The sequence below is a fragment of the Capra hircus genome, chromosome 15, assembly GCF_001704415.2.
Source record: "Capra hircus breed San Clemente chromosome 15, ASM170441v1, whole genome shotgun sequence".
NCBI classification, from domain to species: domain Eukaryota; kingdom Metazoa; phylum Chordata; class Mammalia; order Artiodactyla; family Bovidae; genus Capra; species Capra hircus.
In genome coordinates this window covers 17,925,796-17,940,495 of record NC_030822.1, presented here as the reverse complement: position 1 = coordinate 17,940,495, position 14,700 = coordinate 17,925,796, and the positions used below count along the sequence as shown (strand labels likewise).

At 40.6% G+C, this 14,700-nt stretch overlaps 1 protein-coding gene across 1 annotated transcript in view; it reads left to right on the top strand.

Moving 5' to 3' along the window:
• Positions 1-14,700, top strand: part of CAT (catalase) — a 36,325-nt gene that overhangs the window by 16,176 nt on the left and 5,449 nt on the right. Inside the window, exons 5-10 of the mRNA XM_005690077.3 lie at positions 483-587; positions 1,178-1,303; positions 5,422-5,613; positions 6,072-6,224; positions 9,870-10,008; positions 12,574-12,704. Coding sequence (XP_005690134.1) covers positions 483-587; positions 1,178-1,303; positions 5,422-5,613; positions 6,072-6,224; positions 9,870-10,008; positions 12,574-12,704 — 846 coding nt within the window. The remainder of the gene's footprint in view (positions 1-482; positions 588-1,177; positions 1,304-5,421; positions 5,614-6,071; positions 6,225-9,869; positions 10,009-12,573; positions 12,705-14,700) is intronic.

Below are 14,700 nucleotides of genomic sequence, written 5' to 3'. Positions count from 1 at the left end.
GATTTCAAATACTCTGTATAGATTGGCATTTGAGGAAAAGCCCTGGGAAAAGCAGAAAGAAGAGAACATTGATTGGGATTGGCTGGAATGCCTTTTACATTTTTTTCTGTATTTAGTATCTTTTTATAAGGTCAACAATTATCATTAGTCTTAGTTTGGCATTTTGGGGCTCACTGATTTGATGGGAATGATCCAGGTTTCCTTACAACACTTGGACAATGAATAAAAAGAGGCAGTCTGCTCAAAACCATGTAGAGGGTAAATTTCATTTTAGGGTTTTGCAGCTTAAAATTTTAAAATTGTATTGTTCAAAACGATAATCTGTAAACCTAGCAATAGGCAATGTATAAGACACCATAGGCCTGGCGTGCTGTGGTTCATGGGGTCGCAAAGAGTCGGACACGACTGAGCGACTGAACTGAAGACACCATAAGTCCTTTAAACTTAACTTTTGGATTTTTTTCCTCTCTTTTTCCATTTAGTTTCCGTCCTTTATCCATAGCCAGAAGAGAAACCCTCAAACACACCTGAAGGATCCGGACATGGTCTGGGACTTTTGGAGCCTGCGTCCCGAGTCTCTGCATCAGGTGGGAATGCCTCTTTTTTTCACTATGTCACCTGATAAGGAACTGTTAATTATGCCTCATATAGTTTTCTCCAGTTTGGGATATTTTATTGGAGTTGATTTTTGACTTTCTTTTGGAGAGCCTTCCTCAGATTTCTTGGTCCTTGAAGAGTTTTATAATGACGATTTTATTCATCTTTCCCCGTTCATGGACCTTGCATGATACTAGAACCCTTATCAATTGATATTTAACAGTATTAAGGATTAAAGTTTCTTGTAGGAAGTCAAGCTCTTTTTATTAGGGAAATGAAGGGAAAGTAGTACCAAACAAATTTTATGTTAAATTAGAATGTGAACAAATTAGGCTAGTTTTCAGATTTGTTTTAGCTTTTCTGTATAGAATTTTGAGTCAGGACGTTAGTGATTTCTGTTTAATCTTTCTGCTTTAAAATTCTTCTGTTTGATATTTTTTCCAAATGGCAACCCTTCCTGTGAGCACTTGGCTAGTATGTTCCATGTCATTGAGAGATTTTTCTGGAAACTTAGGACTGTCTTAAAAATATGTTTTGATTTAAAGTGAATAATTTGACCCTTGATTTTCCTGTTCCTTAGGTTTCCTTCCTGTTCAGTGATCGAGGGATTCCAGATGGACACAGGCACATGAACGGATATGGATCGCATACTTTCAAGCTGGTTAATGCCAATGGAGAGGCAGTTTATTGCAAATTCCATTATAAGGTACAGGTCACCTTTGGCAAAGGGGGTGGAAGGCTCCTACCACCCACGTCTCCTTACTTCTCCTGAGGATTGGGCAAGGATCAAGGCCTGGCCTTCTCCACCTTTCCCGTACCTCGCCCCCAAGAATGACAAGTATCTATCTGGTTGATTAGGACTGTGATTATCTTACTGGCCACTGCCTGAGTAAACACTCAGGCTGCCCGATTAGAACAAAGTAGCCTCTCTTTGGTCTCTTCATGTGGCTAATAGCACATAGCTGCTATCGATAGTCTAGCTTTTTCTTTCTGGACTCTGGGAGCTCTGCCATAAATATTTGGGCAAGTGCTCATTTTGTGCTGGCTCTCAACATTTCTGGTGCTGGCAGGTGCATATTAATATATATCTTTTTCCCTGGAGAAGGAAGATCTAAGGTTTTAGATCAAAGATAAAGAGATAATAGAAGCCTCCCAGCTAGGTAAAAGGAAATTCCTACCTGGTTTAGCCTAGAGTTCTTTGTTGGAGTTTAGAGTTAGGTGTTAGCGAACAGTCACGTGTTACGTTTTTGCTTTGCCTTTCATAGCCCTGAGTACGCTGCTCTGAGTTCAGATACTTTTGGGGTCCAGAAGGGCTTTAAGACAGAATTGGGACATTCTTGTTTGTAATAGCAATCTCATTCTCATTTTCAACATCTGATGCTATCTTTCCAAAAATATTTCTCCTCACTTTTAAATTCATCCATCTATTTTTTAAAGGATTTATTATGAACACCACACATTGAAAAATCAGTTATAAATTTCAGGAAACAAAAATTATTTCTTTCTTTCATAATTGAGATTTTTATTGGTTGTTTTGAGGATCAGTATACAGACATTTTAATTTGTACACAATTGTAACGTATGTACCAAAAATCTAAAGAAACCATGTAGTTGTGATTCTTTTCTAAACATTTCGGTGATTTTCTAGCTTAAAATTTGGAGGCAAATTTTCCTTGACGGGATACAAGCACCAATATTTTCAAATGTTAATATGCTGTTATATCATAAGTCCCACTAATTCACAATTTAATATCATATATACTACATACTTGAATTTTCAGTCATTCATAGCATGTTAACAAAGTTACTAGGAAAACTGGACTTCTGCAACCAAAGATGTTACAGGGTGCATAAGATTCTGATAAGGAGAGCCAACATCAAGGAGTTTATTTAGGGAACAGTTCTACCAAAAACAACATAGGAGAAGTGATTTAAAGTGTTCAAGACATTAAGTGTGCAACTAACTCCAAAGTGCTATGTAACATGCCTTGTAGATAGAAAAGCTGTCCCCATTTATGGAGTTGTTAAGCTGACACCTAAGACAATCAAAGCCTCCCATATTCAGTACCCCACTATTTTCTGGTTGTACCGAAAAATAACCAACCAGCAAATGATCTTTTCTTTTTTTAAAAAAAAAGCATTTAGACTTTAAAAATTGGATGAGGTGGGATACTTTTCTTCTTTTTAAAAAAAAAATATTTATTTACTTCTTTGGCCGTGCTGGGTCTTTGTTGTGGTGCATGGGCCCATGAGTTGTGGCAGATGGACTTAGTTGCCCCACGGCATGCGGGATCTTAGTTCCCTGCAAGGGTTGAACCCATGTCCCTTGCATTGCAAGGTGAATTTTTAATTACTGGACCACCAGGGAAGTCCCAAGATTCCCTCCTTCTTTAAACTATTTCTAAAGCTACTAAGAAACTTGGATTTACCAAATGGTTGATTAAAAAACATCCCTCTGGGTTGTACAAGCAGGGAGACGGACCGTTGAAAGTACCGGGTGTGTGATGTTAATCAGACTTGGCTTCTCTCTTTCCTGCTTCATCAGAGGCTGGGCTCTCCTCATATTTTAGTGTCTCTGTTTTCTGCAGGTAAATCATCTTTAGTCCCTTGGTTAGCCTGCAGGAGCAGGTTTAGCTGACAGCCTTGCAGATCTCTTCTTGGGCTCCTCATTCTCCCTACCCCTCCCCAACTTCTGAGCTGACCTTCCTCACGGCAGCAGTGGGAGCTGGGGAGGTATGCTGGGCCGCCTGGCCACTGCCACTCCTCCAGCCCAAAATTTGCTTTTGTTTTTTTTTTTTTTTTTCATTTCCTTTCATACAGTCAGATCAGATCAGTTACTTTTGGGGAATATTTTGAGAATCGTTTAATTGAGGTGTTTTCATGGGTTCTTTTAGTATGACTTTGGCATTGGTTAGAATAAGTAATATTGCCAGGGAACTCTAGAAGGTTATTTAAAAAACCTCTGGTCGCTTAAGAACTTGTTTCCAAATACATCTGCTAAAATAAGCAGAGACAGAAGTGGACTCATGACTTATACCGGCTCCCACTTAATGATATCCCAGGGACCTATTTTCTTCTGTCCTATTTTAACCATTATCTGAACAACTTAGGTGGGTATATCAAACAGGAAAACTGTTACCCCTGTTTATGTTTATGATTTGGATCTATAATCGTTGGCAAGGAACAGTTACAGGAAACAGTTGACCCACTGGCTTGTAATTGCCAAAAGAAGTGTAATGCCACTTAGAGCAAGACTAAGTGATTGTATCTGGGACAACTAGTGTGGTCGTGGCTTGGCAGTTAGAACGATCCGAACTCCCATCTTCCCTCTTCTAGATAATTATCTCTTGGCACGTTATTAAAGGTTCTCTGAACTCCAGTTTAGTCATGGTGAGGTTGGGTAATAGTGGCAGCTGCCAGTGGCCCTGGAAAGATTGGGATGCTTACGGGTCTGTTCAGCCAAGGGCTCTGAGGTAGCATGGGATCTAATAGACTCATCAGTCTAGATTATTCTGAACTAAGGTCATGCCTTTCTAAACCCAGGGGCTTCAGTTAAAATCAGAAAGGTATTGCAATAATAATATTGTACAATTTAGTGTATTCACTGGCTGATCTGCAGATGGTGACTTCCATATTCTAATTCTGAAGATCTAACAGGCTGAAAAAAATCTTGCCACTGGCTAGAGAGAGCTGGGATTTCTGTGCTAGACATCGGCCAGCCTTCTAGAGGTGGCTTGCAAAGGAAATATTTATGTGGTGTCTAACTTCTTGGGGCTCTTTCAAAATAAGATAGCGGTGGGAACTTTATTGAAGAGCAGGATGGGATGATAATAAGAGCTCAGGTGAAAGTGGCTTAATGTCTTTGGGTTTTAATGGCTTGTTTGAAAGTCAGAATATTAATACTATTGGGTTGACCAAAAAGTTCAGTTGGGTTCATCTTATGGAAAAACTTGAATGAACTTTATGGCCAACCCAGGACTTTTGGTTGCTCATAGTTGGCGAACTGCTTGAGTGGCTATACTGAATTTTTTTTCAGCTCTATAAACTGTGATTCTATGATTTAAAAAAAAAAAAAGTTAAAAAAGGAAGAGAGTTGGGGTGGAGGGATACTAGCTAAGCACAATCTCAGTAGTTGATTTGAGATATTATAAGACAGGGAATTTAAAAAATTACTTCATGCTAAAAAAGGAGGAAAGTCCTTTAATTTTATTAACCACTTGCTTACTTTTAAAATATATTTTGATTTTTATTTTCTGATCGGAAATAGCATGGGTATAAACATTCAAATAGTAGCCACTCTGGAAAACAGTTTTGAAATTCCTCAAGAAATTAAACATAGAATTACCATATGACCCAACAACTCCATTTTACAATCTGTACTCAGAGAAATCCACTGACTTGAACACTTGAAAATGGTTAAAATGATAAATTATACGTTATATATACTTTATAGCAAAAATTGTTTTGGCTTTTCTGAAGACAGTAATGTAGCATTTTCTAGATGAGTGAAAAATTGAAAGTGAACTATATGTCAACAGTTTAAAAAATTCAAATAATGTAGAATCCATAAAGGGAAAGAAAGACTAATTTTAAATATAAAATGTGTAGACAGATTCCCTGGACATTGAAAAGAATCAGGATAAGCAAATAGAATTTCTTACTGATAAATTCATACTTGTGTCAGACTTGAAGAGGGGAGTTACTGTTACGAGGAAAATCCCGTCTTTGGATAGTGTCACTCATAATCCCTCAGTGAATTACTGGTTGAAGTTTGATAACTTTGCCAATAAGTTTCAGTTTGAGCTTCTTTGTTTTCTCCTGTAGACTGATCAGGGCATCAAAAACCTTTCTGTTGAAGATGCAGCAAGACTTGCCCACGAAGACCCTGACTACGGCCTCCGCGATCTTTTCAATGCCATCGCCACAGGCAACTACCCCTCCTGGACTTTATACATCCAGGTCATGACATTTAGTGAGGCAGAAACTTTTCCATTTAATCCATTTGATCTTACTAAGGTGAGTTCGTTGACAACTAAATTGTTTTCTTTTTAAAGTGTCTTCACCCCTAATTAAAAAAAAATTGTAGTCAAGCATTTATAAGTTGTGTACAAAACAGTTGGAGCCACCTAAGAGTTTCCTAGCCTGTGAGTGAGGGCGCACCAGCATCTCCCTTCCAGTTCCTATTTGATAACTTTACTGAGTTCATCTGGGTGGCCTGATATATTGTTATTAGCAGGGAACAAATTTTGATGAGATGCTGTACTTTTGCCCAGGGAAAATGTCAATATTTACTCCTGTTTACTGTTGCAAAAGATTAAACCAATGCACTCACCTTAATTCTTACCATTTATTAGATTCAAAAATGTTATTTTCACTTACCATCATTGGCTTCATTGTATTTGAAAGCTGATATTTGTATGTGTAATTTCCTTCTGTTGGTTGTCTGGTAATTGTGAATATGCCATTATTTTTAGGTTTGGCCTCACAATGACTACCCTCTTATCCCAGTTGGTAAACTGGTCTTAAACCGGAACCCAGTTAATTACTTTGCTGAAGTTGAACAGTTGGCTTTTGACCCAAGCAACATGCCACCCGGCATCGAGCCCAGCCCTGACAAAATGCTTCAGGTAAACCTAGTTGATCGAGAGGTTGTGAGGCAGGAGTGTGTGAACAAGCCTATGTGCCCTTGCACGTGTACGTGTGTACACACACACACAGAGTGTAATTTGGCTTGATCGTTATATGAAGAATTAACTAGGACACCACTTAAACCTTGGTCTGGGTCTTTAGTTCCTGTGGGACTGAATGAAACATCCTTTAATGAGCGTTACAGGATAAAACAAATTTCATAGTGAGTCCCTCAATATGGTAACTTGGATATTTAGGCTCTTAAGTTAAAAGAAGTTATAGCAGAAACACTTTAGGTATTTGTGGGATATTCTTTTTCAGTCTCTAATCAAGGATGGGGAATACCATTAATTGATTATAACATTTGATCAGCATAACTGTATTCATTTTCTCTTTCATGTAAAGAGAAAATGATGGCACGTGTAAAAAGAGATCCAGAGATGATTTTTACAACCTCAGTTTATGTTTCCGTTGATTAAAGGCAGTGGGTTTTACTGTTTGTTTTGGTAATGTTCCTGCTGCTGCTGGTGCTAAGTCGCTTCAGTCGTGTCCTACTCTATGTGACCCCATAGACGGCAGCCCACCAGGCTCCCCAGTCCCTGGGATTCTCCAGGCAAGAACACTGGAGTGGGTTGCCATTTCCTTCTCCAATGCATGAAAGGAAAAGTGAAAGTGAAGTTGCTCTGTCGTGTCCGACTCTTCGCGACCCCATGGACTACAGCCTACCAGGCTCCTCCGTCCATGAGATGTTCCAGGAGAGAGTACTCGAGTGGGTTGTCATTGCCTTCCCTGGTAATGTTCCTAGGCATTTTTATTTTTCCTAGGCATCAGTATTTTTTCACCTCTATCCAGTATGTTTTTTCAAGAGTACAAAGAGTGAAAAATTCTTATCTGGATCAGAAATTAATGGGGAAATAACTGGCTTAATAATTATAGAGTAAATCAATGTTTTGTGTTCTTAGACTATGATCATGCTACAAAGGTTAAAGTTTTTACCCTAGATCAGATCACAGTGACTGACGGCTATTTCTTATGTAAGCGTCCGATTCCAGTTCAGGTGTCACTGTCCACAGAGGTGAACTAAGTATCCTTGTTTTTTTAAAATAATAATTTTTTTTTTGCTTTGACATTGGGAACATTTGAACCTTTTATAGAAAATAAACTGATATTCATTTTTAATTTAATTTGACTGCTGTGGGTTGAATACCTGTCTACTCATAGACTGCCATGGCTGCTATAACAGGAGGCCATACAGCAGGGACGAACCATTGTACTTGGTTCGCCTTTTGATGAGCATTGAGGAATTGTCCAAGGTTTTTTGAGTAGGTAAGTAATAGAATCTGCATGGGGCCTCAGGAAGAGTCTTTTGGCAGGATATTTAGGGTGACGTTGTTGGAAGGATGGCTTGGAAAAGGAGAGCCAGTGAGGAGGGCTTGGAAATTACTCTGATAGGAACTAACGCGTGACCAGGTGGTAGTAGTTGTACAGTAATGGACGGTGTTTTCAACAATAATGTTGAAAGGCAACGCATTCTTAAATTTTAAAACCTTGGGATACCAAGTGTAAACCGGACCATGGTGGAAAGCCCTCCGTAGTATAGTGTGAGTCCCAGAGACTGTTCCCTGGGTGCCTGGTGATGCAGGGGGAGCCCTTTTCCCCTCCCACGCGTCACAGTTTATCAGGAGTGGAGAAGTCGACTCCTGGAGTGGGAGAGCTTTGCTCTGTTTTTTCACTCCAGCCAGCAAGGAGCTTGGGCACAGGGCCCTGGGTAAGGCCTTCATTCAAGTTGGGGTCAGGGTGTGGCCTTGCTGTATGCATTTCTTGGCTTAACTTGGAAGGTCTCTACCTGTAGGTGGGGATGCCTTATAAACACAAGGTGACCCCAAACCAGAACAATATGATGAGGCCACATCCAGGAGCTGCTGATGGCTCAGCTCTAGCTTCTGTCCTGTTGGTATAGTTAGAGCACAGCTTAGTCCATTTTGGGCAGAAGGAGGCAACCAGCATCCAAACCCTAGGTGCTTTTGTTCATGGTTGTGTGGCTGGTCATCTGAATATTACTTTATTTTTAATATTTTTGAAGATTTCTTTTCTGATGTGGACCATTTTTAAAGTCTTTATTGAATTTGTTACAGTGTTGCTTCTGTGTTATGTTTTGGTTTTTTTGGTCAAGAGGCAGATCAGATCTTACTAGCTCCCTGACCAGGGTTCAAACCTGCACCCTCTGCATTGGAAGGTGAAGTCTTAACCACTAGACAGCTGGGGAAGTCCCTGAATATTACTTTAGACTCATGATTATGGGAGGTAGAGTCACTCATCCAAGAGCAGATTATGGACAGAACAGCAAGACTGGACTAAGCATTTGGCCTGAGTGATTTGGTACAAAATAATCACATCAGTTGCCCTATTCAACTTGATTTGTGTTTTGGGTGGCCCATAGAATTAGTGATATAAGAATATTCTTTCAGGCTTCCCTGGTGGCTCAGTTGGTAAAGAATCTGCTTGTAATGTGGGAGAACCTAGGTTCGAGGCCTGGGTTAGGAAGATCCCCTGGAGAAAGGAATGGGTACCCACTCCAGTTTTCTTGCCTGGAGAATTCCATGGACAGAGGAGCCTGGTAGGTGACAGTCCATGGGGTCGCAAAGAGTCAGACATGACTGAAGTGACTTAGCACGCACGCATGCATGAATATTCTTTCAGATTCAAGGCCAATAATAAAGTCAATTAAAGAAAACTGCTTGTGAGTAGAGCTTTGAATAATGAGAATATTTAAATAATTGGATACTAAGATTTATATGGAGTTAATCATCAAGGTTTTTGTTTCAGCACTAATTGAAAGAAATTGCATAATCTCCTGCCTTGGTAAATATGTGATTTAGTTTAATCTTGATTCAGGGCCTTGTGTCATCGTAGGGCCATCATCCAATACCATGGCTTTCTTTGTGTAGTACTTTGTTAATATCTAGAAAGTCTCAGAGCTCAAAATGTATCTGACATAAACCAGGCTGCAACACAAAAGGTGTTTTGTTTTTTTTTTTTAAATAATTTCCTGTACAGTTGGTTTTGTAGAAATCTGCGTCTTTTTATTAAGAGCAAATGGTTGACCCCTCCGCTGGAGTGAGAGAGTGGGGAGGAATGGAATTAGTTCATGACTCCAGTTAGTTGGGTTTTAGCAAGCTTGTTTTGCAGTGTAATGTGTCCTTGGAAACAAGAAATCATTTTTATTTCTTATTTATTTTTTTATATTTTGGCTGCACCACTTACCATGTGGGATCCTAGTTCCCCAACCAGGGGTCACACCTGTCTCCCTTGCATTGGAGTCTTAACCCCTGGGTTGCCAGGGAAGTCCCAGGAATAAGAAATAATTCAAGCCTGGGCACTAACTTGTCATTTGAGGGAAAAAGGAGTTATGGTCTAGAAGAGAAGTGAAGATTTGTGGCTCTTTGGCTGCACGATGTGGAGGATTAAGGACCGTTCAGCTAGGGAGCACTCATTTGGTGAGAGAGAAGAAACTGGTCTTTACTGGGCAGACAGTCGGGGCTCTGTGGTGCTGTGTGTTCGAGGCTTGCCAGTGAAGTTCACGGGCTGTTTCTCTTCTGTCTCTTACTGCACGTTGTCAACGTCTGTTCCCTTTATGACTGCAGGGCCGCCTTTTCGCCTATCCTGACACTCACCGCCACCGCCTGGGACCCAACTATCTCCAGATACCTGTGAACTGCCCCTACCGTGCGCGAGTGGCCAACTATCAGCGCGACGGCCCCATGTGCATGATGGACAACCAGGGTGAGCCTCAGAAGGTGGCTCGCTCTGAGGGTGCTGGGGGGCACTGCTGGGCAGGGGTTGGGGTGCCCCATCAGCCCAGGGGTTTTCAGGCTGCCCTAGCGACCTCCAACTCTGTGGAAGCCCCATATGGCTGCTTGTACCCACCATGTATTTCTTGCCCAGCAATGAAGGTCTCAGCTGCCTGAAGACGCTTCTTACTTTAATTCATTTTATATGTTTTATTGAGAGTTCCCACCTCATATTTTACTTTCTGTCCATCTCACAGTGAAAGGCAGGGAGAAAGATCTTTCACCCTGGCTGCTGCAGAATATCATCCAACGTAGGGAGCAGGTTTTTGTTTTTTTTTAAAAAAATTAATTAATTTTATTACTGACATTGATTTTGCTGTATTTCTTGCCAGTCTCTTCTGTGAATATTTGTTACACATTTAAGATTAGCTTATACATATATCATTTTGTGCCTTGCATCTCGTTACGATTATTATCATTAAGCCTCTTCCACGTATTCAACAAGTTAATATGCTCACTAACTGAGTATGTTGGGTGGTTGCAGTATTTCTGCTCTCTGAGGCTTGATGTGTTGGTGTAGAATTGCCCAAAGTAATTGGTACTCCTCTATCTGTCTTCTGTGTTTTTATCCTTAAGTTATTGTTTTTCATTAATATTCCTTGATTCTTTTGTTGTTGAGACTGGCTGTATTAAGTGAAATTTGCACAGTCATGTCCGATTCTTTGCATCCCCATGGACTATGCAGTCCGTGGAATTTTCCAGGCCAGAATACTGGAGTGGGTAGCTTTTCCCTTCTCCAGGGGAATCTTCCCAACCCAGGGATCGAACTCAGGTCTTCCGCATTGCAGGTGGATTCTTTACCAGCTGAATCACAAGGGAAGCCCAAGAATACCAGAATGGGTTGCCTATCCCTTTTCCAGTAGATCTTCCCGACCCAGGACTTGAACTGGAGTCTCCTGCATTGCAGGCAGATTCTTTACCGACTGAGCTGTCAGGGAAGCCCAGCTGTATTAAAGTGACTCATGTATATTTTGGGATGTCATTAATAAGTAATTGCTTTGTGTTTACCATTCTTGTTTACTATTATATTGGCATACATGTGAAAAAACTACTTGACACCCCTTTTGCCTAATTTTAAAAGTAGAAAGTTTGACCTGTTCCCTTGCAGTTCGATGAAAAAACTTAATCTTTCCCAGTAGTCAGTGACTTGAGGACAACTCCGACTTTGAGTAAAGGTCAGAGCTTATTTGGAAATAAAATATTAAAGTTACTCAAACTGGCACATTTCAAAGAGCTAATTCTTAGTACAGAAAATCACTGTGATGGCTCGTTATTGGAGAACTTTGCTTTCCACATGGACGTGGCTGACCTGGAATGAATTTCTTGGGCTGGTAACTGGACTCCATGGGAGCATGGTGCCCTTGTCTTCCTAGAGCTTTTGATTCCTTTGTCAGTGTGATGTAGCCACCCAGGATTGTCTATTCTAGGAGGGACCTGGGTAAAATTCTAAACCCAGACTGGTTTGTTCAAACCACTTGCTATGTTTTTTCAAGCCATCCTTTCTGTTTAGGCAGCGTGTACTCAGATAACACAAGCTTCTGTTTACATCAGCTGAAGCAGAGTATGATTGGGAAAATAAACATGCCAAAAGGGAAAAAAAGAGCCTCAAAATTTATTCTGGAAGTCTTAATACAAGTTTTGATTGCATTTGTCATTATTTTTCCTAAGTCCAGAGAAATCAGTGGTGACATATTAGAAATATCAAAGTTAAAAAAATATTTTAAAAATGCATCTGTAGAAAGAAGCAAAATTGCAGCTGTTGGGTTGGTTGGCCAAAAAGTTCGTAAGATGTTATGGAGAACCCAAACGAACTCTTTTGGCCAGCCCAATAGAATTAAATAAAGTCGTAGTCAATAAAGGAAAGAAACCCCAAGCATCTTAAACACCTTTAAGAGGTAGTGAAGTAGAGTCCCATGATGGGAATCTCGTATGTGCTGGAATGGAAAAGTCAGAACTTCCAGATTCCGGATCCAGCACTGACCACCGCATCACCCTGCAGCAGTCAGAGAGTGTCTTGGGGCTCAGTCCGCGTGCCTGGTGACTGAAAGAGCAGAGCTGGAACTCTGAGCTCCCAGGAATCCCATGATTGCATGTCTGAACTGCGCCCCGGCACACTTGAAACCCTCCAATTTGAAATGTGTCTTTGGGTGTCATCTTCTGTGGGGGCCAAACCAAACTTATATAAATATATTTGTCCTGGTAAGCATCAGAAGACTGTAGAGATGGGACCATCTGAGTGTTCAAAGGGAACTTGAGATCTCTTCTGTAAGATGTAGAGGGAGACGGACATGTGAGCAGATGACAGTATTCTCTAAGAATCTGGGTGTGTTTATAGCTAAATGTGGGGAGTTAAAAATAATATGTGCATGGCATGTACACACATGCGTGTGCACACACACACACATACATATATAATTGTCACTTGAATTTTTTTTATTTTGTAGACTTATTTCATTTTTCATCTCCCCAACTGAATGTATGTGGTTTTCCTTTAAAGGTGGGGCTCCAAATTACTACCCCAATAGCTTTAGTGCTCCCGAGCATCAGCCTTCTGCCCTGGAACATAGGACCCGCTTTTCTGGGGATGTACAGCGCTTCAACAGTGCCAACGATGACAATGTCACTCAGGTAATGGCTCCTTTGTCTTCTGTGAGAGTCGCTTGGTCATTCTTCTCAATGTCTGCATATATTCCCCTTTTAAGTGTCTGCTACTGCTACTGCTAAGTCACTTCAGTCGTGTCTGACTCTGTGCGACCCCAGAGACGGCAGCCCACCAGGCTCCCCCGTCCCTGGGATTCTCCAGGCAAGAACACTGGAGTAGGTTGCCATTTCCTTCTCCAATGCATGAAAGTGAAAAGTGAAAGTGAAGTCGCTTAGTCATATCCAACTCTTAGTGACCCCGTGGATTGCCAGCCCACCAGGCTCCTCCGTCCATGGGATTCTCCAGGCAAGAGTACTGGAGTGGGGTGCCATTGCCTTCTCCGTTTAAAGTTTAAAGTGTCTAATATTTCTCAAATTGAATTCAGGGACAACATATTTATTCATAACTCAGTTCCCATATTAGTTGGAGTTGAAAATAGAGTCTCAGATTATCTTTCTTTTTAATATGCAAATATCCAGCATTCAGTACTAAATTATCAGGCATACCCAACACTTAAGACCTTATATCTGAAAAATCAAGAGGGAGGAAAAAAACAAAACAAAATTGGCAATAGAAGCAAACCTACTGGAGATCCAGACAGTGAAATTGTCAGATACAGGTTTTACTGCTGCTAAGTCGCTTCAGTCGTGTCCGACTCTGTGCGGACTGCAAATAATATTTTTAGGAAAATGGAAAAGAGATTACAACATGGAGCATTATTGAGAACTTTAATCTATAAAAAAAGAATTGAGAGAACATCCCTCGCAGTCTAGTAGTTAAGACTGCATTTCTGCTGCAGAGGGTGTAGGTTCGATCCCTGGTCGGGGAACTAAGATCCCTCAAGCTGTGCAGTGCGGCCAATAAAATAAAATAAAATTTAAAAAGTTGAATGGACATACTGAGCTGGAAAACGAACAACTAAAGTAAGCGTTTAGTAAATGAGTTTAAAACGGTGATTAAACATAACTGAAGAAAGGATTACTGAACTGGCAGACAGAGCAGTAGACGTTATCAAGACTCACTCATGAAGAGAGAAAAAAAGAACTCCCCTTCATTATGAGAAACCATTTAGAGACTGAGCACGCAAGCCGGTTTGCTTTCCTCTAAATAACAAGCAACACACGTACAGTGCATACAAAGGACTCCCACACAGCAATAAGAAAAAGACAAATGAATATGAAAAAAATGGGCAAAAGACTTGAAGAGGCACTTCATAAAAGAAGGATCCAAATGACTGGAAAACAGACGGAAAGGTCATTTATTTCATTAGTCATCAGGAATACACAAAATAAAACTAAAAAGAGGCGCTGCTACAAATGCTCAAGAATGACGAGACTTAAAAGGAATGTGTACCAGGTATTTGTAAAATGAGAAACAGCTCTCACATAAGTGTAAATTGGTTCAGGTGTTCTGGAGACCTAGTTGTCAGTATCCACTGAAGCTAAACATGTACGTGCCTTTTGACCTAGTAAGTGCACTCTTAAGCATAGATTCCAAATAGAAATGTGTACATGTGAGCAGCAGAAGACGGGTACGACAGTTTCTTCATATCATCCAAGTGTTCATCAATGAAAGCTTGGATAAATAAACCGTGGTATATTCCCACTGCTGCTAAATCGCAGCCTACCAGGCTCCTCCATCCATGGGATTTTCCAGGCAAGAGTACTAGAGTGGGGTGCCACTGCCTTCTCCGATATTCCCACAGTGTACAGCAATGAAAACTAATGAAGTATTCCAATAAGCAGGCACACAGGTGAATCTTACAAACATGAACAATAGAACGGGAATATAGACCACATGATTGCATTTGTGTACATTTCCAAGAGAAGTAAAGAAAGACATTTATAATAATAGAAGTAAAAACAATTGGGGGGGTCAGTTGGAGAAAGGGGACTGGGAGGAGGGGTATGTAGGGGCATTTCTGAGATGTGAGTGACATCTCTCTCTTGATCTGGGTGGTTGTGACACATCAATGTCCCCTGA